At 36.6% G+C, this 22,188-nt stretch overlaps 1 protein-coding gene and 1 long non-coding RNA gene across 6 annotated transcripts in view; one reads left to right on the top strand and one right to left on the bottom strand.

Annotated features, from left to right (window-relative positions):
- Positions 1–22,188, bottom strand: part of METTL25 (methyltransferase like 25) — a 118,638-nt gene that overhangs the window by 9,690 nt on the left and 86,760 nt on the right. For 4 of the 5 annotated variants that reach the window (XM_070788881.1, XM_019960310.2, XM_070788880.1 and 1 more), the window contains exons 9-12: positions 15,924–16,017; positions 4,698–4,772; positions 4,058–4,129; positions 2,434–2,542 (exon numbers count right to left, since the gene is read on the bottom strand). In XM_070788881.1, coding sequence (XP_070644982.1) covers positions 2,450–2,542; positions 4,058–4,129; positions 4,698–4,772; positions 15,924–16,017 — 334 coding nt within the window. In that variant the 3' untranslated portion in view covers positions 2,434–2,449. Of the gene's footprint in view, positions 1–2,433; positions 2,543–4,057; positions 4,130–4,697; positions 4,773–15,923; positions 16,018–22,188 lie in introns of those variants that run through there. The other variant, XR_011566514.1, reaches the window with a different exon arrangement.
- Positions 1–22,188, top strand: part of LOC139183058 (uncharacterized) — a 69,486-nt gene that overhangs the window by 12,180 nt on the left and 35,118 nt on the right. The gene's annotated exons all lie outside the window — the stretch shown is intronic.

The following is a 22,188-nucleotide window of genomic DNA, read 5'->3' as shown; positions in this document are numbered from 1 at the left end:
CTAATTATTAAAGTCTGTGATGAGTACAGGGGGATTTATTATAATCTATTCTCTACTTCTGTACACATTTAAAACTCAGCATAAAGAGCTTGAAAAATGGCTAATTTTCCCAGTATCTTACTCAGTATACAAAGCACCTGATCATTCACATATATTGCTGTTGTTGTTCAGTCGTTCAGTCATGTCTGACCCTTTGCAACCCCATGGACTGCAGCACGCCAGGCTTCCCTGTCCTTCACCATCTCCTGGAGCCTGCTCAAACTCATGTCCATCAAGTCGGTGATGCCATCCAACCATCTTGTCCTCTGTGGTCTCCTTTTTCTCCTGCCTTCAATCTTTCCCAGCATCAGGGTCTTTTCTAATATATACTGGTTACATCTGGGTCTTTTCACATATATACATATATATGTATATGTATTATATACTATATATGTGTGTATATATATATATGTGTGTGTGTACACATACATATATATACTATATATGTATAGTATATATACATATATAGTATATATATATTATACTATACATACTATACTATACACTATATACATAGTATATAGTATATATATATAGTATATATATATAGTATATAGTATATATAGTATATAGTATATATATATAGTATATAGTATTTACTATATATGTATATATACATATACATATACTATATACTATATATACTATATACTATATATATACATATATACATATGTATATATGTATATATACATATATAGTATATACTATATACTATATATATACACTATATACTATATACTATATATATACTATGTATATATGTATATACTATGTATATACTATGTATATATATGTATATATACATATATAGTATATACATACTATACTATACTATACATATACTATATATATATATGTGTGTGTACACACACATATATATACTATATATGTGTGTGTACACACACACACATATATAGTATATATATACACATATATACTACACCAGGGTCTTTTCACATTTATTTCCCAGCTTCAAGATCTTTTCACATATATACTAGGCACAAACTCAGTATCACAACCCAAAGCAAGAAATTGGTCTCACCTGTGGATAGACTCTAAAATTTAAGAAAGCAGTTACTCTTTCCCCAGGAAAAATTTTATGCAGTCTCTAGCTGAGAATCAAGTAAACTTTTCTCCCCCTACCTGTCCACTTCTTCTGTGCAAATCAGAAACTTCAAGTTTTCTGCTAATGAAAGGACTCTGCACCACTCTGGGCAGAGTACTGGTCTTCCCCGATTCACTCGTTTTTCCTAGTTTGACTTTTTACACAGAACCAGGTGATTCCTTAAGTGCCAACTCATCCTTTATTTTGGTAAACGCCCCAAGAATCCTTAAAGTGAGTAAAGAACAGACTTTTGGACTCTGGGAGAAGGCGAGGGTGGGATGATTTGACAGAATAGCACTGAAACATTTATATTACCATTTGTAAAACAGATGACCAGTCCAAGTTCGATGCATGAAGCGGGGCACCCAAAGCCGATGCTCTAGGACAACACAGAGGGATGGGGTGGGGAGGAAGGTGGGTGGATGGGGTTCAGGATGGAGGGACACATATATACCTGTGGCTGATTCATGTCAATGTATGGCAAGAGTCATCACAATAATGTAATTAGCCTCCAATTAAAATAAATTAATTAATTTAAAAAAAGAATCCTTAAGGTGAATATCTCAATTACAAGATGCATATTCCTTTAAGGACACAGAATACTTCCTCTTGTAATTTAGACTAAAACAGAGTATAAAATGTTCTTTATATTAAGGACTTTTAATATCTGGCCTGTTTCCTGGGTATTTATTTAAGCATGACTTTTTCCTTTCTGATAACATGAAAAATCCTTCCAAAATGTGAAAGAAAATGCTAATGGTCTTCAGGACCAACTAGTTTTACTGTAAGTATAACTATACCTTTCATATGTTAAGTCAGTAAAACGTCAAAATGTGATATGCAGTAAATAGCAGAAGTCTCTATAATTGAACAGGAAACAAGGCCCAGATTATAATGTTCTAGGGACGTACTTGGAGAAGGCAATGGCAACCCACTCCAGTACTCTTGCCTGGAAAATCCCAGGGGCGGAGAAGCCTGGTGGGCTGCCGTGTATGGGGTCGCATAGAGTCGGACATGACTGAAGCGATTTTGCAGCAGCAGCAGCAGCAGCAGCAGGAATTCAGAAATGTAGGTCAATTCTTTTCTAATATTTTCATGAGTTTTAATTTTTTTTAATTAATGTATGCTTTGACAATGGAAAATGGATTAAGGCATTCTGCTTTAGCTATGGTTTTATTGTCTATTTAAGATATATAACAATGTCTTTCAAATATTTACATAACATTGTATTAATGTTTAGAAAAACAAAATTAGCAAAAGATTCCGCAAACAGATATAGCTAATACCTTGCTTCAATGGAAATCATTGCTGCTTCTTCAGGGCAATAATGGCATAACATCTGGGAGATTTCACAGGATCAAACAACCTCACAAGCGCAGACCACATGATATCATCCTGTAAATTGATAAGTGATTTAAACAGACAACTGTTTGTTGAAGATATGAGAGGTGTTAGAATATATACTAGAATATGAGAGCTCTTTGTTGAAGAAAATTAACAAATTTAATTAATTAAATTGATTTAGAATTAAATTCTAATTTAGAACTTCACCTTCAGGACTTTATGGTGAGGAAATAATTAAAGATGTACATAGGGAGTGAAACACCGGGCTACTCCTTGCTACAACTGTGAAAAAGTGAAAGTGGCTACAGACAACTGGGTATTGCTCAAATAAATTACATGGTGAAACATCATTCAGCTTCTGCAGTGTATTTAATGAGATAGAAAAAATCTAAATGAAACAAATGAAACAAAGTAGATGAGAAGCTGTATTTATAATTTGATTCCATTTCTAATTAAAGTAGAAATAATGTGCTCATACACACACAGCATACATATATTAAAAGCTCTAGAAAACACAGTAATTTAAGAGCTAATGCTGAAAGGTGAGATTATAATTACTTTCAACTTTCTTTTTGATATTCTTCACTTAAAATTTCCTAACACTAAGCATGTATTACTTTTATAACAGTAATAGTATTTAAAATATTATCAAATGAACAACTGCAGGATTTCTATCACTGCATTACCAGTTAAACTTGGTACATACTGTTATGCCTACCTATTTTATTTAGGTCACTGGGAATTGTTTTGAAAAGGGAAGCGATGAGTACCTAGTAAAATAAGCCTGATTCTGTGAACTACCAAGGTGAAAAGCAAAAGTTTCCAGTGATTTTGAGTTAGTAGCTTAGCAAAGTATCTAATTATCCAAATACTTAAAAACTGCTTTTCTCCATAAAAATATCATTTATTAAAACCCACTTGTTCCAAGTAGCTTGTTGAAAAGAAGTAAAGCTCTTCATATGATAAAAGAAATATTAGAGAGCTTATAGTGAAAACATAAGGCTGAATCTACAAATGGGATTAAACAGTTCAAAAACCTAATTTTGATTACAGCTTAGACTAGAATCTGAAAAACACATTTTCCCCAAAGATAAACCAAATAATCATTTTTCTAGTCATTCAACATAGATTAAACAAGTAAGACTGAGAAAACAGAAGCAATGATTAGAAAGAAATTTCTGTACTGCGGAGTACATACGTTCCCAAATTCAAAAATGAATTAAAAGCTGATTCTTACAAAGTGAAACATATAAATGATATCCTTTATGTTGATATCCTGGCTATCCGGTATGTCACATATGATGGCTCGTGTGCACGGTCTACTGTATAGTAATTACCATACAATTAAAAGAATGTACACTTTATTATAGCACGTTTTTGGCAAACATCTGTTGTACATATGCTTTTGTTTCAAAAGGGATGGAAAGAATATTTAAACTTGGAAAATATAACAAGAAAAATTACGTTACTAGTTACGTGAAACAAAGTTATTGTAGTTATAAGCAGATGGATATTACTGGATTTAATAAAGATTCTTGTTATGCATTTAAAATTAACATAATTTACCTGCTCTTTCAGGTAGCAAAGTCGATCCAAAAGAATCAAGGTCTCTATGCAAGGAGCTAGAACAACTTTCAACTAAAAGAAAAAATAAGATAGCACAGTGGTACTTTAAAACAAACAAAAATACTAACTTAACACTTACATTTAAGAAAATACATCTACAGAAACTTGCATAAGGCCAAATCTCCAATATCCATTGTACATCTTCAGAAAATAAGTACTTCAGAGATCAAAAGTTTTTATTTTAATAGTTAAAGGAAAAGAATATCCTTTGAGTGACTTTGGGCTGGAATCCAAAAGCAATCATACATATGTGATAGAAAGCTTTTAAAGGCGTACTAAGAATGAAATTCATTAAAAGGAATGCTTGTGAAATAATTGCATTGAGACCAATATGTGTTCAAAGAACTCTAAAACTTCTTTCCATGCATTTCTAATACACTTTAAGAGAAATCTGCCATGTGTTCTCTTTATTATAGTACTGACGCCTAATATAGTCCTAAAATAGGAAATGATCCAAAACAGTTTTTCTACATTAAGAGAAAAACAATATAGATTGGTTGGCCCCATAAAAAAAATTTAATAGGATCCCACTCAAGTCTAGCAACATATTCGATTTAATATGTTTAATTCTGAGACTTACCATATTAAAAGCCTCCAGTTCATTCATTCTAGGCTTATATTTCTCGTAGTAGTCCATTATAATTTTTTCTGGCAGCTTCAAAATAAAACAACAATAATAGATTTAGTAACAGTTAAAAATATATATTTTTCCCTAATCAGATGTACCCTAAAGTATAACAAACATAATAATTCAAAGCAATCTTATGTGTCTGAAGAGCTCTAAGGATGTTCATGAAGCAAGTCAATTTAACAAAATTCTTTCATTTAAATCTTCTGCATCAATATAGGTTATTCAGTATATCATGCTGCTGCTAAGTCGCTTCAGTCATGTCGGACTCTGTGCAACCCCAGAGACGGCAGCCCACCAGGCTCCCCCGTCCCTGGGATTCTCCAGGCGAGAACACTGGAGTGGGTTGCCATTTCCTTCTCCAATGCATGAAAGTGAAAAGTGAAAGCGAAGTCGCTCGGTCGTTCCCAACTCCTAGCGACCCCATGGACTGCAGCCTACCAGGCTCCTCCGTCCATGGATTTTCCAGGCAAGAGTACTGGAGTGGGTTGCTATCACCTTCTCCATCAGTATATCATAAGTAAAGTCAATAATAAGATCCTATTATCTTTGATTTCAACAAGTAGTAATGAAATATTTACCTTCACTTGTTTCTACGTTTGGGATACACAGTAGGTAGGAGTTCAATAAACAGTTTTTGAATATAACTAAAATTTAAGCAATATATCTAAAAAAATATAGAGAATAACGAAAAGGCAAAAGGAATACAGTAAAGACACATTCATATTAAACATAATTTCTTCTAACAACACTTAACCAATCCATCAACAAGTGGTGCTTTCTGTTTTTTCTCTAAAACATGATACCCATAGTACACTGAATCCTTGTGGTTAGTAGGCCACTTTGTAGACAATTTATTAATACATGTTCTGTTCTCACCAGTTGAGCTTTATGCCTACTGCATTAAGTGTATTTGTTCCTAAACTTTTTTATTACAGTTACATTATAAGGACATTGTATAAATATTAAAAAATCAATAAAATATAGATGCAAAAGGAAAAGTTTCTTTATATGTTGAATGCCTTTGTGAAAGGCTTGATAAAGGAAAGTCACCAGAAGAAATTGCTGTCAATTTATATATGATCAAGGGGTTTCCCAGGTGTCACTAGTGGTAAAGAACCTGCCCGCCAATGCAGGGGTCATAAGACAAGCAGGTTCGATCCCTGGGTTGGGAAGATCACCTGGAGGAGGGCATCACAACCCACTCCAGTATTCTTGCTTGGAGAATACCATGGGCAGAGGAGCCTGGTGGGTTATGGTCCATAGGGTTGCAAAGAGTCAGGCATGACTGAAGCGACTTGGCATGTATCCATGCATATGTGGTCAAGACAAATGACAGGCTGAATAAAAAGAGTCTAAAATCTGAAAGGATTTGTATTCAGATCTCCTTGCAAATGTATAAATATTTTTTCAAAGATCCCATTCTTTTTCTATTACATGAAATTTCTTTTGAATAAAAAAAAAATACAAAAGGGTAACTAACAGTGAAAAGTAAGGCTTTGTCTCATCCAATTTCTAGTGTGGCCTTCCAGAAAATATTAATATCTTCCCTTTGGTACAGAACCCAAGATTATGGTTTTCTCTCTAGCCCTTTTTTTTGCTCATCTTTGAATTGAATGAGTATCTCCTGAATCAAACTTTTACAGTAGAGTATATTGGACTACGTCTAGGCCTGAACTTCAAGCCAGCAACACTCACCTCAAAAAATTATGAATGTGTTTGAATTGCAGCCTTTAGTCTTTACTTCTGTCCTGTCATGTGAGATTAGCAGTTACAGAACAACTCAGGGCTCACCACCTTTTTTTCAGTCCTGCCTCATCAGCATACTGCTTCCTACAAACATGGTTTTTCAGTGTGATTCCTTGGGTTCCACAGTATTCTCTGAACTGTACTGTTGGTTGTGCTGGTGATCTGCAAGCCTAGGCAATGTCTCTTGAGATCATTCTGTATCCCTCTTTACCTTCACTGAACTTCATAATACACATGGTTTGAGATTTAATAGGCTTTTTTATTTTGTCAAAAAGGAGTTTGTATTTCTGTTTCTCTTTCCATTTGTTGCTTTTGTGTGATTTTGGAGAGAAAAGATGAAACTATCATCTTTACTTCCTATTAAAAAAAAAAATGGAATGATCCAAAACTGGATACTATAAACTACGCATTATACATGTTTGATGGACAGAAGTTAAAGTAGAAATCTAACTAGAGAAACTATATGCAAAGCTGTGTGCAAAAAACAAAATAAATGGCCTTATTCTTATACCAAATGCTTGGTGGATACAATTATATTAATGTTTCTAAGTGAAAAATTCAGTGTTTAAGATATGATTTCATGCTTTAATCAACTTTTCCAATAAAATGCTCAACTATCAGTCTCATAGGATTAGATCAGAGAATCCATGGAAATTTTATGAAGACACTATTTAGTTCTAGGATGAATCTGTAACATACATATACGCATGGTCTCATTGTACTGATGACATTACCGTAGTTAAACCCAGTAAGAGCCAAGACAGGGCAAACATCCTAGACATAAAGAAGGCATCATAATTGAGGAGGTGCTTGGTGTAGGCAAGAACATCCATGGAAACTTACAAGTTGAAGTACACATTGAATGCCAGCTGGGGGCTTTGGCCATGAATTCCATTGCTCCTTGCTGCCCATCTCCGAGACTCCAGAGAAAGGGATTAATATTAGCTAAGCTGTGTAATGGGGCCCTAGCTCAGTGGTCTGTGGCTTAGGTTTAGGGAGATACCCAGTCCTAAATAGAAACGAGGTGAGAGACAGCAAAGGAAAGGTCACATTGAGGGTTTTTAGGTTTTTTCCCTTACTTTTCTTACAATTTTTTTTTTTTTTTTGGCATTTTAAACTCCAATAGTCCTGTTGGTTTTGACAGACTTGCCTAGTTTTTGATGACCTTGACATTACTCAGAAGCCCTAGTCAAGCATTTTGTATGATTTTCCATCACTGGGAACAGTTTTCCTCATAATTAGACTGGCTCTATAGATTTTGAGAGGAAGACTACAGATGTAAAGTATCATATTCCTCATATCATATCCAGGGTATTTACTATCAGTATGATTTATCACTGTTGATATGGATCTTGAGTACTTGGCTGACATTGTTGTTATTCAGTTGCTACGTCATGTCCAACTCTGTGACCCCATGACCTGCAGCATGCCAGGCTTCCCTGTCCTTCACCATCTCCCAGAGTTTGCTCAAACTCATGTCCATTGATTTGTGATGCCATCCAACCATCTCATCCTCTGTTGCCCACTTCTCCCCTTGCCTTGGCTGATTTGTCTCTTTTCCTACATTATTTATTTAAATTGTCTTTTCATAGATCTATATATGGGGGCCCAGACAAGCAAAGGTGGACCATATTTCAACTCCATGGGGAACGGACCTGATGAATGGATAAGAGATACACAATTGTTCAGAGATCCTCCCCACGCACTACCTGATCAGAAGACAGGTTAGCAACTGACCTTCATTTCATCAGTAGATGGTAGGACTGAGGCTGCTGATACACCCTTGGCTAGAACTCAAGGTGGGTGGATGTGGTACCATGTTGAGAACGCAAAGGAAAACTTCATTTAAAAGTGCTACTCCACGGAACATATGAATGATATGAAAATGAAAGTCTTACTGCTGACTGAGAAAGCTGTAGTGGTCTGGATAGAAGATGAAACCAACCACAACATTCCCTTAAGGCAAAGTCTAATCCGGAGCAAGGCTGTAACTTTCTTCACTTCTATGAAGGTTGAGAGAGATGAGGAAGCTGCAGAAGAAAAGTCTGAAGCTAGCAGAGGCAGATTCATGAGGTTTAAGGAGAGAAGCCATCTCTACAACATGAAAGAGCAAGATGAAGCAACAAGTACTGATGCAGAAGCTATAGTAAGTTATCCAGAAGATCTAGCTAAGATAATTATACCAAACAACAGATTTTCAGTGTAAATGAAACATCCTTCTACTAGAAGAAGATGCCATCTAGCAATTTCGTAGCTAAAGAGGAGAATTCAATGTCTGGCTTTAAAGCTTCAAAGGACAGGCTGAAATCTCTTGTCAGATAGGGGCTAATATAGCTGGGGACTTTGAAGCCAACCTCATTTACCATCTCCAAAATCCTAGGGTCCTCAAGAGTTATGCTAAATCTACTCTGCTTGTGCTCTGTAAATGGAACAACAGAGTCTGGATGTTAGCACATCTGTTTACAGCATGGTTCACTGAATATTTTAAGACTATTGTTGAGATCTACTGCTCAGAAAAAAAAAAAAAAAAGATTCTTTGCAAAATAGTACTACTCACTGACAAAGCACCTGGTCACTCAAGAGCTCTCATGGAGATGCACAACAAGACTAAAATGCTATTTTCACGGCTGCTAACACAACATCCATTCTGCAGCCCATAGATCAAGCAGTAATTTCGACTTTCAAGTCTTATTATTTAAGAAATACATTTTGTAAGGGTATAGCTGCCATAAATAGTGATTCATCTGATGGATCTGGGCAAAGTAAATTGAAAACATTCTGGAAAGTATTCACTATTCTAGATGTAAGAACATTCATGATTCATGGAAGCATGTCAAAGTAACAACATTAACAGGAGCCTGGAGGAAGATGATTCCAACTCTCATAGATGGTTTTGAGGCATTCAAACTTGAGTGGAGGAAGTAACTGCAGATATGGTAGAAATAGCAAGAGAACAATAATTAGAAGTGGAGCCTAAAGATGTGACTGAATTGCTGTACCCTCATGATAAAGCTTTTACAGATGAGTTGTTTCTTATGCATGAGCAAGGAAGTGCTTTCTTGAGATGGGATTTACCCCTGTGAAGATGCTGTGATGACTGTTGAAATGACAACAAAGGATTTATAATATTACACAAATTTAGTTGATAAAGCAAAGTTTGAGACATTTGACTCCAATTTTGAAAGCTGTTCTGTGGGTAAAAGGCTATCAAAAAGCACTGCATGCTTAGAAAAATCATTCGTGAAAGGAAGAGTCAGCCAACTTTACTGTTGTCTTATTTTAAGAAGCTGCCACAGCCACCCCAACTTCAGCAACCACCACTGCCATCAGTCAGCAGCCACCAACTCTGAGGCAAGACTCCACCAGGAGAAAGATTATGACGGGCTGAAGGCTCAGATGATGGTTAGTAGTTTTCAGCAATAAAATATTTTTGAGTAAGGCATGTACATTGCTTTTTAAACACAATGCTATTGCACACATAACAGACTATAGTATGGTGTAAACACAACTTCTATATGCACTTGGAAAACAAAAACTTCATGTGACTTGGTTTATTGAAATACTCACTTTATTGCAGTGCTTTGGAACAGAATCCACAATCTGAGGTATCCCTGTGTTATTATGTGTGTGTGCTTAGTCGCTCAGTTGTGTCTGACTTTTTTGACCCCATGGACTGTAGCCTGCCAGGCTCTTCTGTTCATGGAATTCTCCAGAAAAGAATACTAGAGTGGGTAGTCGTTCCCTTCTCCAGGGGATCTTCCAGACCCAGGGACAGAACCCAGGCCTCCTGCATTGTAGGCAGATTCTTTACTGTCTGAGCCACCAGAGAAGCCCTGTGTTACTATAATGGTTGCAAAAAGCAGCAGGAAATATTTATGGGAATAATGCACATGTCATCACCAAAGATGACAGGCTACCTATATATTTAAATTGTATCAGCAATTTAGTGTTTCTTTAGGGTCAGAGGACCTCACTTACTGTAGATCATTTATAAGCAGTCAGTCCTCAGTACCCACAGATGTACAACCCACAGATACAGAGGGCTGCCCGTACTCCACCATTGTATATAAGGGACTTGAGCACCCTTGGTATTTTGTTCTCTGTGGGGGGTTCTGGAACCAATTCCCCAGGGATACCAGGGGACCACTGAATATCACTACAGGAAAGTTTATGAGCTTCTTGCATTTGTGGTTGTCTTCCCACTTGTATTTAAACCACTTAGTTATTACAATGACTACTGATTCATCTCTGATCTAATGTCTGAAGGTAAGTTTATTTGGTCTCTCCACCCTGGTCCTTTGGCCTTATCTCTCACCACTGCCTCCTCCACTTGCTTTATGCTTCAACTGTGCTGACTCCAGAATCATGTTTCTTACATCTCTGTGATTTTGCACAAGCTATGCTCCCCACCATACACATCTGAAATGAGTTCCTTGCTCACTACCTGCTCATCTTGTTTGCTTAATGCATTCTTACACGTCCTTCACGTCCTTCAAGACCAAGCTAAGGCAATCAACGTCCTCCGTAATACCTTCACAGGCAGAGTGAGTCACTCCAGGCATACATACTTTATATATGTATCTATTGCTGTAAGTTCATGCTATAATTACTTGTTTTCTTTTCTCATGGGTCATGTCTTAATTATCTTTGTAGCTTCAGAGTTTCCACGGTTCTTGGCACATTGGAGATTCTTCAAAGTAAATATTTGCTGATGAATAACTAAATGATTGTGGTCTCAAAAGTTTTGCTATTGCTGGCCTGTTCTGGAGAAATATTTAAGGATAATTTTCTGAATTATCCTCTGCCAACTTCCACTAAGGTTACAAATGTTTAATGATTTTCAACTTAGTCCGTTCAAGACCCCATTAAATCACCACTTTTATTGTCTATTTCATTCTCAATATCTGGGAGTAACATTATTTGAATATTCATTATATGTATATGGGCTTCCTTGGTGGCTCAGACAGTAAAGAGTCTGCCTGCAATGCAGGAAACCTGGGTTTGATCCCCAGGTTGGGAAGATCCCCTGAAGAAGGAAATGGCAACCACTTCAGTATTCTTGCCTGGAGAATTCCATAGACAGAGGAGCGTGGCAGGCTACAGTCCACGGGGCTGCAAAGAGTTGGACACGACTGAGTGACTTTGACTTTCGCTTTTCTATTTGTACATAACCCCACACACACAAGCTCTAGAACATAAGTTCCTTTTATTTTCTTTTCTTATGGACAAATGATCCAGCTCACTCTTTCTCTAGGAAACAACAGTAGTTTCGTTGCTTTTAAAATTAGATGCTTTAAAAATTTATGGATGTGTGTGTGTACTCTCCGGAGAAGGCAATGGCAACCCACTCCAGTACTCTTGCCTGGAAAATCCCATGGACGGAGGAGCCTGGTAGGCTGCAGTCCATGGGGTTGGGAAGAGTCGGACACGACTGAGCGACTTCACTTTCACTTTTCACTTTCATGCATTGGAGGAGGAAATGGCAACCCACTCCAGTGTTCTTGCCTAGAGAACCCCAGGGACTGCGGGGCCTGGTGGGCTGCCGTCCATGGGGTCACACAGACTCGGACACGACTGAAACGACTTAGCAGCAGCAGCAGCAGTGTGTACTCTCATGCACTTGTGTGCGTGCACTACATGTATGTGGAAGGAGAAAGAGAAAAGTAATACAGAAAAAGAAAAAACAAGTGCTGTGGACCATGAAGATAATAGGAAACCTTAAAGACAGTTTTGGAGGTTTTCTAAAATGTGGAGAGATACTGAAGTTTGGGACAGAAGACAAAATTTGAAAATACCAAATTTTTTTGAAGGTCAAGGTAAAGTTAATCACTAGGAGTTTGTTATTTTAGACTTTTGTAAAGTTCTATAAAAATAATTTACAAAGAAGTAATTGTGCTTTACTAAATTACAAAGAATTTTACTATAAAATTTCATTCTAAGAAGTCCATCTATTATAAACAGTATTCTCGCTGCTGTAAAGCAGCTCATGCTCCACACCATTTATTGTAGGCTTGGCTTTACTGTGAAATCGAAATATTCTTCTTAAACAGAACTATATCTTATGCAGGATTGAAACAATATCACCATTAAGCGGTTAAGGCTATATAAAATTAAAGATCGAGGAGGAGATCATTTTGATAAAAAGTCTTCAAAATATAACAACAGAACCACTACTTTTCCCATCTTCCACACTCTGTTTCTTTGTATAAAGTGGCATTTTAAGATAATAGGGGGTTTACAATGAGAATGCTAACAGAATTGTTAAAATGACAAATGCTTGAAGACAGCAGATCTCAACCAAGTGTGATTTTTCCCCCCAAGACATTTGTGCCTATGTCTGGAGATTTTTTAAAAAATTTATTTTTGATCGCTACCATTAGGGTGCTATTGCTGACACCTAGTGGGTAGAGGCCAAGGATGTTAAACATCCTACAACACACAAGTTAGCTCTCCACAATGAAGAATTACCCAAACGCGATGAGTTTGAGAAGTCCTGCTCTAAGAGAAAACGTTCAATGCTGTGTATCACAACTGACTACAGGACTTACGGGTTAATATTTTCTGCTGTGTATGGGCCACTTATATATCAGCACATGCTGTTCTAGTCTCCTTTGGAATGATGTTTTGTCTGAGACTATTCTTTGTCTTTCCACAGGTTTACATGGTTTCTTGTGACTAAGAAAGTATCAGAGCATGCTAGGAGATTTTCTAGGTACTTAACCTAATTATGCAGTTTTGACTATGAAGAGATGCACTTTGAGAGATCAGAGACACATCAACAGCAATCACCACATTTTCAATTATATGTAAAATTTGTTAATCAGATCAGATCAGTTGCTCAGTCGTGTCCGACTCTTTGCGACCCCATGAATCGCAGCACGGCAGGCTTCCCTGTCCACCACCAACCTTTTAAATAATTTGATATATCTAACATTTTAAATTTAAGTGATTTTGATACTTTTTACAATTAGAATCTCACATGAAAATTAATGTCATTTTAAAAATAAAACTATTCATATCTTTTTATCATGCATGTGGTCAAGACTTTCATTTTAGCACTGATACTTCATGACATGAGAGAAAAATGAGAGGATTTTGTATTAGATCACAAGTTCAGTTTTAATAAGTTATCCTATTTCCAACTACTCTGGCCTGATAGACAATTCTCTTAATTTGTCTCCCATCACAATTAAAACAAAAAATCCTCAAAACACATACTCATCTATTTGTTTCCTCTCACCCCACTACTTTTTAAACACCTTATTATATTCTATAAGTTCTTTCCCTTCCAGCTTGGGCTTCTTATTCCTTTTCTTTTCCTCGCATATTTTATTCAACACATTTGTCTGTAAATGAGCTTAAACAGTTTTAAGAGAAAAATCAGCAAGTCCTATTATTACCTTTTAATAACTAAGTAAGACATTCATTTAAGACTGATCTTTTTATGGTGATACTTATCTACATTAGTCTTTTCCTTTTGTTTTTAATTGTACTTCTTAGCACAGAGGTGGCTGACAGTGGAGGTTCTGATGGAAGCTGAATCTGTGTGCAAGTTCCAGCTCTGCCCCTTCAACCAGGGGAAAATGACTTGCCTTTCTCTGAGGCTCTCTTTCTAGATCATTACATTGGGTATTATAAGTATCTGACATAAGAGTTTTAGTGAAGAGTAAATGAGATAATGTTGATGTTTATGGCATAATAACTAACACATAGTAAGTCCTCAGTAAGTGTGTGTTAGTCGCTCAGTCGTGTCTGACTCTGTGACTCCATGGACTCAAGTCTGCTAGGCTCCTCTATCCATGGAATTCTCCAGGCAAGAATACTGGAGTGGGTTGCCATTGCCTTCTCCAGGGTATCTTCCTGACCTGGGGATCAAACCCCAGGCAGATTCTTTACTGTTTGAACCACAAGGGAAGCTTAGTAAATATTATCTATTAATAATATTTTAATCAGTAATATAAGAAGCATACTAAGAGACATTTACTATGGTTATTATTAAAGACAAACCTGGGAAAAGAAAGCCATCAGAAAAAATATGTGACATTCTATCTGGATTCCTGGCAAATGATAAAGCATTTTTAAGTAAAATAATATTTGTAAAAATTATGCTTAAGGTTATATTTTTAATATTACTGTAAGAAGTGGAATTGAAGTGAAATAAATATATGCACTAATTAAGACTAACAAAGAAAGACTAGTCTGGTTAAAAATATATTTAAAAAAACAGAAATAAATAACAGTGTTTATTCTTATTTATGCGAAACTAGAAGGATGTTCATTTTGGTGACAATAAAAATATTTATAGAAGTCACATCAATTGCATTATTATAAGCAGTGCATATACAAAAAGTAGAATAAAAACTAGTATTATTTAGTTAAGTACTTGCTATGCACAAACACTATATTCAGTGTTTTATGTATATTAATTCATTTAATTTTTCTTGAATCCTATAAATTTGAAATGCTTTTTAACAGCTATTTTATAGAGGGCAAAAGTGACCGTACCAGTCTAATCATTTTAAGTAATAAACAACTGCAGAGTAAATGTATAATTGGTACAAAAAATAATAATATCCTTTAGCTTTGATATGACTTAACCATATCTGTATAATTTTTTTTCTTTTAAGAAATCCATTTCATTCCTTAACCACCTATTTCATTCTTGATTTCAGTTTACAATCAATTCAAAATACCAAAGTGATCCAGGTTCAACTTAATATTTAATAACTCATCTGAATCATGTTACTTTTTTCTCAGTGTTATTTATTACCACCAGTCCATCAGCTTACTTTTTTGTCTTCAGCAATACGTTCTTAATTATTCCCTTGGGCCTCCTATGATGTTACAACTTTCCAGGATTCTCTCATTCAAAGACTTTTTGAGTTTAAGATTTTTAATTTTAATGAGTTATACAGCCTTTAAATGGGTATGATCCCTGGGTTGGGAAGATCCCTGGAGGAGGACATGGCAACCCACGCCAGTATTCTTGCCTGGAAAATCCTCATGGACAGAGAAGCCTGGCGGGCTACTGTCCATGGGGTCACAAAGAGTTGGACATGACTGAGTGACTAAGCACAGCACAGCCTTTAAAGGCATGCAGTCTAAAATTAAAATCATCATCTTCTGCTTTACTTACAATTCTCATTTGTTCCGTTTTCTTGCTTTTGAAGTCTATTTTGATTTGAGAACTGGCAGATTTTACCTGAATAAACCTAAAAGGGGAATTACTTGAGAGGTGTACAACAGCAAACTATCCACATGGACAGGAAAGGTGAGCTGGAATTAAGGTAACTGTTTGGTTTCAATATAACTTAGACGTTTTCCACAAATAAGAGGAAAGTAGAGGCAAATAATTTTGTGTTATCTCAATCCATAACCCCATAGAAGTTCTTGTGTTTCTTATGAAACAGTGGGCAATAATACACTGACCTTGGACTCATCCAACCCAAGCTTCTTTAGAGACTTTCTGACATAATCCGGAAAGGAGGAGGATTTGGAATAAATTTTACCAACATGCCGGTCACTGCAAAACAAAATCAAATCCCTCTTAGTTTTTCCAATTTAAATTATAGATGATCTTAAATCCAGTCATGAAATATTTTTAAACACCTTCTGTACATATTGCACAAGCTCCACATGTGATAAAAATGTAGCAATATTTTTGTGAATACTTAATTTACATATTATAAAACACATTCAGGATCTGCTTCTGAGAATTCCTCCAGCATACAACAGTAGAAGATAGTATTATGAGAAAAAAGTTGTAAACCTAGTAGAGATATGTTAGGAAGCCTCTTTTGTAAAGGGTACTACAGGCCTTTCCAAAGGTTGCATTGTGCTACAAAGCACATTTTTACTTTACTGGCTCAACATCACAGTGCGTAGTTCATGGCAACACCTGCGAATAGCGGTGATACCCAACAGCCATGCAAAGAGAATTTCCGAAATGCCAGCCCATTGAGCAAGCACCATATACTGCTGAGTTAGGTCTGACTTAATTTCATTTGTGCCCTGCAGATTTTCATTATAGTTTAAAAGCAGAATACAAGATGGTTGGAAATTCAAATAATGCAATGCTGAACTATTTTATCTTACAATTTTGGTTGCAACTTACGTATGATGTAAAAATCAAGAGAAGACAAAACTTACCACCTGTAAGTATCAAAAACAATGAATAAAAGCTCATTTACTCATATGTGTGTGCTAAGTCCCATCCAACTCCTTGTAACCCTATGGATTATAGTCTGCCAGGCTCCTCTGTCCATGGGATTTTCCAGGCAAGAATACTGAAGTGGGTTGCCATTTCCTCTTCCAGGGAATCTTCCCAACCCAGGGATTGAACCTGTCTCTCCTGCATTGCAGACAGATTCTTTACTTCTGAGTCACTGACTCTTGGCAGTATAAATATTAATCACTATTTTCTAGTTAGACATGAAGCTCCATCAATTCTTTCAGTGAAATATATCTCAAATATATAACTTCAACTCCATTTCTAGGTGGCCACTTCAATTACACTTATTATTACCTTGGGCTCTAATTATTACAGTTGCTGCTGCTGCTGCTGCTGCTAAGTCGCTTCAGTAGTGTCCGACTCTGTGTGACCCCATAGACAGCAGCCCACCAGGCTCCGCCATCCCTGGGATTCTCCAGGCAAGAACCCTGGAGTGGGTTGCCATTTTCTTCTCTAATGCATGAAAGTGAAAAGGGAAAGTGAAGTCGCTCAGTCATGTCCGACTTCCTAAATAAAGCTGATGTTGGTCCCTTCATTCCTATTATGTTATTTTCTTAGAAGAGTATTTTCATTTACCACTTCCCTGCTCAAAAACTGCTTTGATATACTAGTTATTTGAATAGGTACATGTTCCAGGAAGCAGAAATTATAATTTTTGTTACTTTTTGTGTAATACTCAGATCTTATACATATTAACATATAACAGACATCATATAATAGATATGAGTATGTATCAGAGTATGTTGAATTGATTAACTGTGTAGCCAGAAAAATAAGTCAATATTAACTCCCTGCTTCTCATCTTAAAAAGGTTTTTAAACTTTAGTTATTTTTATTTCAAAAGGGCAAACAATTCTTTCCCATGAGATAGTGATTTTGGTTCTTATTTATAGGATCCATTACTACCTAATGGAGAAGCTTAAAAGAGAAAGCAGAGCATAGTGCGTAGAGTATGGCTTAGTCTGACTCTGTCACCTCTATGTTTATAAAAATGTGATATTAATAGTACCTATTTGGTAGAGTCACTGTGAGTATTAAATTAGGGAATACATGTAAGATCCTCAGAACTATGCCATGATGTGAGCTGTTTTTGTTGCTGTCATGAATGTTGCTTTTATTATAAGTGGAAGCATCGTTTGGGCTCGTCTTTGATTTCAAATGATAAAGAGCAAGGGTAAGATGCTCACAGGTCAATGCTAACCATTGTAAGCTGAAGACAGAATGTATTATAGTGTAAGTGTAGGTACTGATTTGTTTCCTGGGTTTTATGTTCCAGATTGCTTTCAAAATAAGAGAAACACTTAAAATTTTAATTTGTCCTCATCAAGTGTAGGTATTGATTTGTCTCCTGGGTTTTATATTTCAGATTGCTTTCAAAATAAGAGAAACATTTACAATATTAATTTGCCCTCATCTTACTTTCTTCTTTCGGAATACACTACACCCTTTTACTGTTACAGAATCTCACAACATGATTATGAGATTACTTTTAGTGTCTTAAGCAATAATTTGCTGCATAAGACTTTCCCCTTAATCCCTTGTTGATTTGTACTATTTCAGACCTGTTTTTAGCAGTAACTAGTTAGGGAAGGGGCTTCTCTGGTGGCTCAGTAGGTACAGAATCTGCCTACAATGCAGGAGACCCGGGTTCAATCCCTGGATTAGGAAAATCTCCTTGAGAAGGCAATGGCAACTCACTCCAGTATTCTTGCCTGGGAAATCCCATGGATTTCTGTATCCTGGTGGGCTACAGTCCATGGGGTTGCAAGAGTCAGACATGACTAAGTCACCACCACCACAGTAAGGGAGAAAAATATCAACCAAATAGAACTAGGAAGGTGATTATTTGATCATGTTACTTCTCTTTAAATTCGTCCAGAGTTTCCCATGACCATTAGAATTAAGATCTAAATGCTTGTAGTGAAAGCAAAAGTCACTCAGTTGTGTCTGACTCTTTGCAACCCCATGGACTATACAGTCCATGGAATTCTCCAGGCAAGAATACTGGAGTGGATAGCCTTTCCCTTCTCCAGGGGATTTTTCCCAATCCAGGGATCGAACCCAGGTTTCCCGCATTGCAGGCCGTTTCTTTACCAGCTGAGCCACAATGTATAATAATCCTTGTTCCACTTGTTCCTTGCTGACAACCTTTCCACCACTCTTAGGACACTGCCTCTCCACCCACAATGAGCCTTTCCAGTTTCTTGAACACACCATGCTTCTGGCTATAAACACTATTGTGTTACACTTCGCCCTTTATTTTTTTGCCTCAGTTCAGTTCAGTCGCTTAGTCGTGTCCGACTCTTTGCGACCCCTTGCCTAGGGAACCCCAAATTCATCCTTTTCAGATTCTATCTTAAATGTTGCCTTCTTAGGAAAATCTTCTCTGGCCCTCCAGATGAAGTCAGGCTCCTGACACAGAACTTTTCCTTCACATGATTACTCTTTTAAAGAGTCAGTGGACTCCAAAGAGGGGTGAACATATCCCAGGGAAAAGAGAATATTAGAACTGTAATTTCTATTAAATCTTTTTTGTTTTAATTTCATTTTTCCAGTTTATTTTAAAAATCTATACAACAGACTAGCAGAAAGACACATGAATCACTTATAAACAATTAACTATTCATTTTGGGGGTGTCTACTCAGAAATGCTTATTGATAGGGGCATGCCATTTAAAAATATATTTGAGTTCACAGCTCTGAGCAGCTGGAGAGCAGAGTTTCCACCTGTTTTGCTCATGACTATCTCCTCTGTGCTTTTAGTCGTATCACACATCTAGCAGGATCCTACTACATGGATTAAATAATTAAATATCTCTTGCAGCTTGCAAAAACATAAACATCTAGTTAGACTACAACATGAGATGTGTTAATACAGTAAATAGATCTATTTGCTAGTCAGGTAAACAAAATATAGGAAGGCAGGCTTATACATACAAATAAGTAATGTAATTTAAAATATATATTTATATATATATAGAGAGAGAACTCCTGAGAAAAATATAAAAGAAAAATGCAATGTAAACAAAACAAATAATAACAGCTAATGTTTATTTCATTTCTGTGATGTGCCAGAGACTGTTTGCTTATTTATTTTGCTGTGCTGGGTCTTCACTACCGTGCACAAGCTTTCCCCAGCTGCGCCAAGTGGGAGCTTCTCTCTTACTGGGCTTAGTTGCCTCGCATGTGGAATCTTACGAGACCAGAGGTCGAACCAATGTTTCCTGCACTGGCAGGTGGATTCTTCACCACTGGACCATCAGGGAAGTCCATGCCAGAGACTCTTAAGCCCTTTGCTGCATCTACTTATTTAATCCTTACAACTATTCCGTGTGGTAGGTCCCATTATTATCCTCATTTTAAAGATGGTGAAACTAATGAATGGAGAGGTTAAGTAAACCGCTCACGTTTTAATTCAGGAAGTCTGGCTTCAGCATCTAGGATATTAACTACTATTAAATATTAACTCTGGCATAGCACTTCAAAGGGCTTCCCCGGTGGCTCAGCAATAAACAATCTGCCGGCAATGCAGGAGCCACAGGAGACCCCAGTTCAATCCCTGGGTCAGGAAGAGCCCCTGGAGCAACCCACTCCAGAATTCTTGCCTGGAGAATCCCATGGACAGAGGAGCCTGGCAGGCTATGGTCCATAGTGTCACAAGGGCAGACATGACTGAAGCAGCTTAGCATGCACTGCACAGCACTGCAGTAAGATTCACAGTTGATATTATTAAATTCCAGATGAATAATGTCTACCTCTGCATTATAGGCAAACAGAAGTAGGCAGATTCCACGTGAACTCAAGACTGAAATGAGTCTGAATCCTTGCTCTACCACTTATTTACCACTTAAAAGCCTCTCTTGTCCCTCCTTGTTTAGCAGTAGAAGGTTGAAGATTCAGTAACAGAGTCTATATAGTGTGCTTGGCTCAGTATCTGACAAACACTCAATGAATAGTGGTCATTTTCCTGTTACTGTGCTGCATTCGAGGGGTAGAATCATCCACAATTTATGAGGGAAGACAGGTGGAGAAATGTTAGAATTCGATGTGATAAGCGCAAGATGGTGAGCAGCATACAGCACAGAGTAGGGAGTGCTTCAGCTACTGCAATTGACAAGGGGAACTTTCTTAGAGGAAGAATTGAGTTTCAAAAGGTCTCAATTTCCAACAGTATTGTGAAGAGCAATATTGATAAAAGAGATGAATATACAGTAACATTAAAATTAGGCCAACACTTAAAATTTAGAAATAGGTTAAACAATTTTTAAAAATTGCTTTCTTAAGGACTTCAAAGAGGTACTCTAAGGTTTACAATTTTCCATGAAATATGAAAGGATAACTGTGTCAGAAAAAAGTTCTTTTCTAAAATTTATTAAATTTATTTGGTTCTACATAAGATTGTACTTGAAAATAGAGTGCTATTGTTAAAAACGTTCTGAAAAATGGTTTTATTACTTTTATGGCTATGGAAAGAGAGGAAAGTACCAATAAGTCCATCTTGGTTTAAGAAATAAGAATATATTATAGAAAACAGAACGTCAATTTAAATATTATTACCAAAGCAACATAAGATTAAGTAGAATGAATCAGGCTTTTAGAACTTTTGGAGGCAAAGTTACTTCTGCCAGACATGGTGCTAATATCTAAAGTCTGGGTAACTTACAAAACAATGTTCTTAAAAATAATAGCTTCAAAGAGAGTTTATAATGAAGAGTGCAACCTGCTCCTTTGCAGCTACAAGAAAAAGACTACTTGCCTCATCAGCCTTTAGAAGAGTCTAAAGTTTTAAAGATAAATATTGCAATTCTAATAATTAAGAAACAAGAATAAAGAAGGGCAGGTACAAGAAAAATCTCAGTACTATTCAGAAAGTACAAGGGCAGAATAGGATTGTTAGTAAATGGAATATGGGGCAATCCCACGTTTAATTTTAATTTTTAATAAGTGCCAATTGCATTTTTCTCATTACTTAACACTCAAGGTTGGAGTCTGCTTTTATAATTACATACTATGACATCACAGAATCACTGTAATCTTAATTTTTGCTGACATGTGTGTAAATAAATCCTTCTCTCTGTTAATTACTTAATATAATTAATATGTAGCAGTTTAGTCACTAAATCGTGTCCAACTCTTTGTGACCCCATGGACTGTAGCCCACCAGGCTCCTCTGTCCATGGGATTCTCTAGGCAAGAATACAGGTGTGGACTGCCATGCCCTTCTCCAGGGGACTTTCCCCACCCAGGGATTAAACCCGGGTCTGCTGCATTACAGGTGGATTCTTTAGCAACAGAGCCACCAGGGAGGCCACATATATAATTATATATAATTAGTCTAGTTAATATAATTGTTTTCTGTAAGAAAATGCCTAATATCAAGGATCTGGAGGCTATCTCATTCTGTCTCCTCTGACGTATTAAGTATCTTTGACTTCTCTTTACTGAGTCTTGACTTGTCACAGG

Source organism: Bos indicus, chromosome 5, assembly GCF_029378745.1.
Source record: "Bos indicus isolate NIAB-ARS_2022 breed Sahiwal x Tharparkar chromosome 5, NIAB-ARS_B.indTharparkar_mat_pri_1.0, whole genome shotgun sequence".
Taxonomy (NCBI): Eukaryota; Metazoa; Chordata; class Mammalia; order Artiodactyla; family Bovidae; genus Bos; species Bos indicus.
This window is presented reverse-complemented; position numbering and strand designations above follow the sequence as displayed.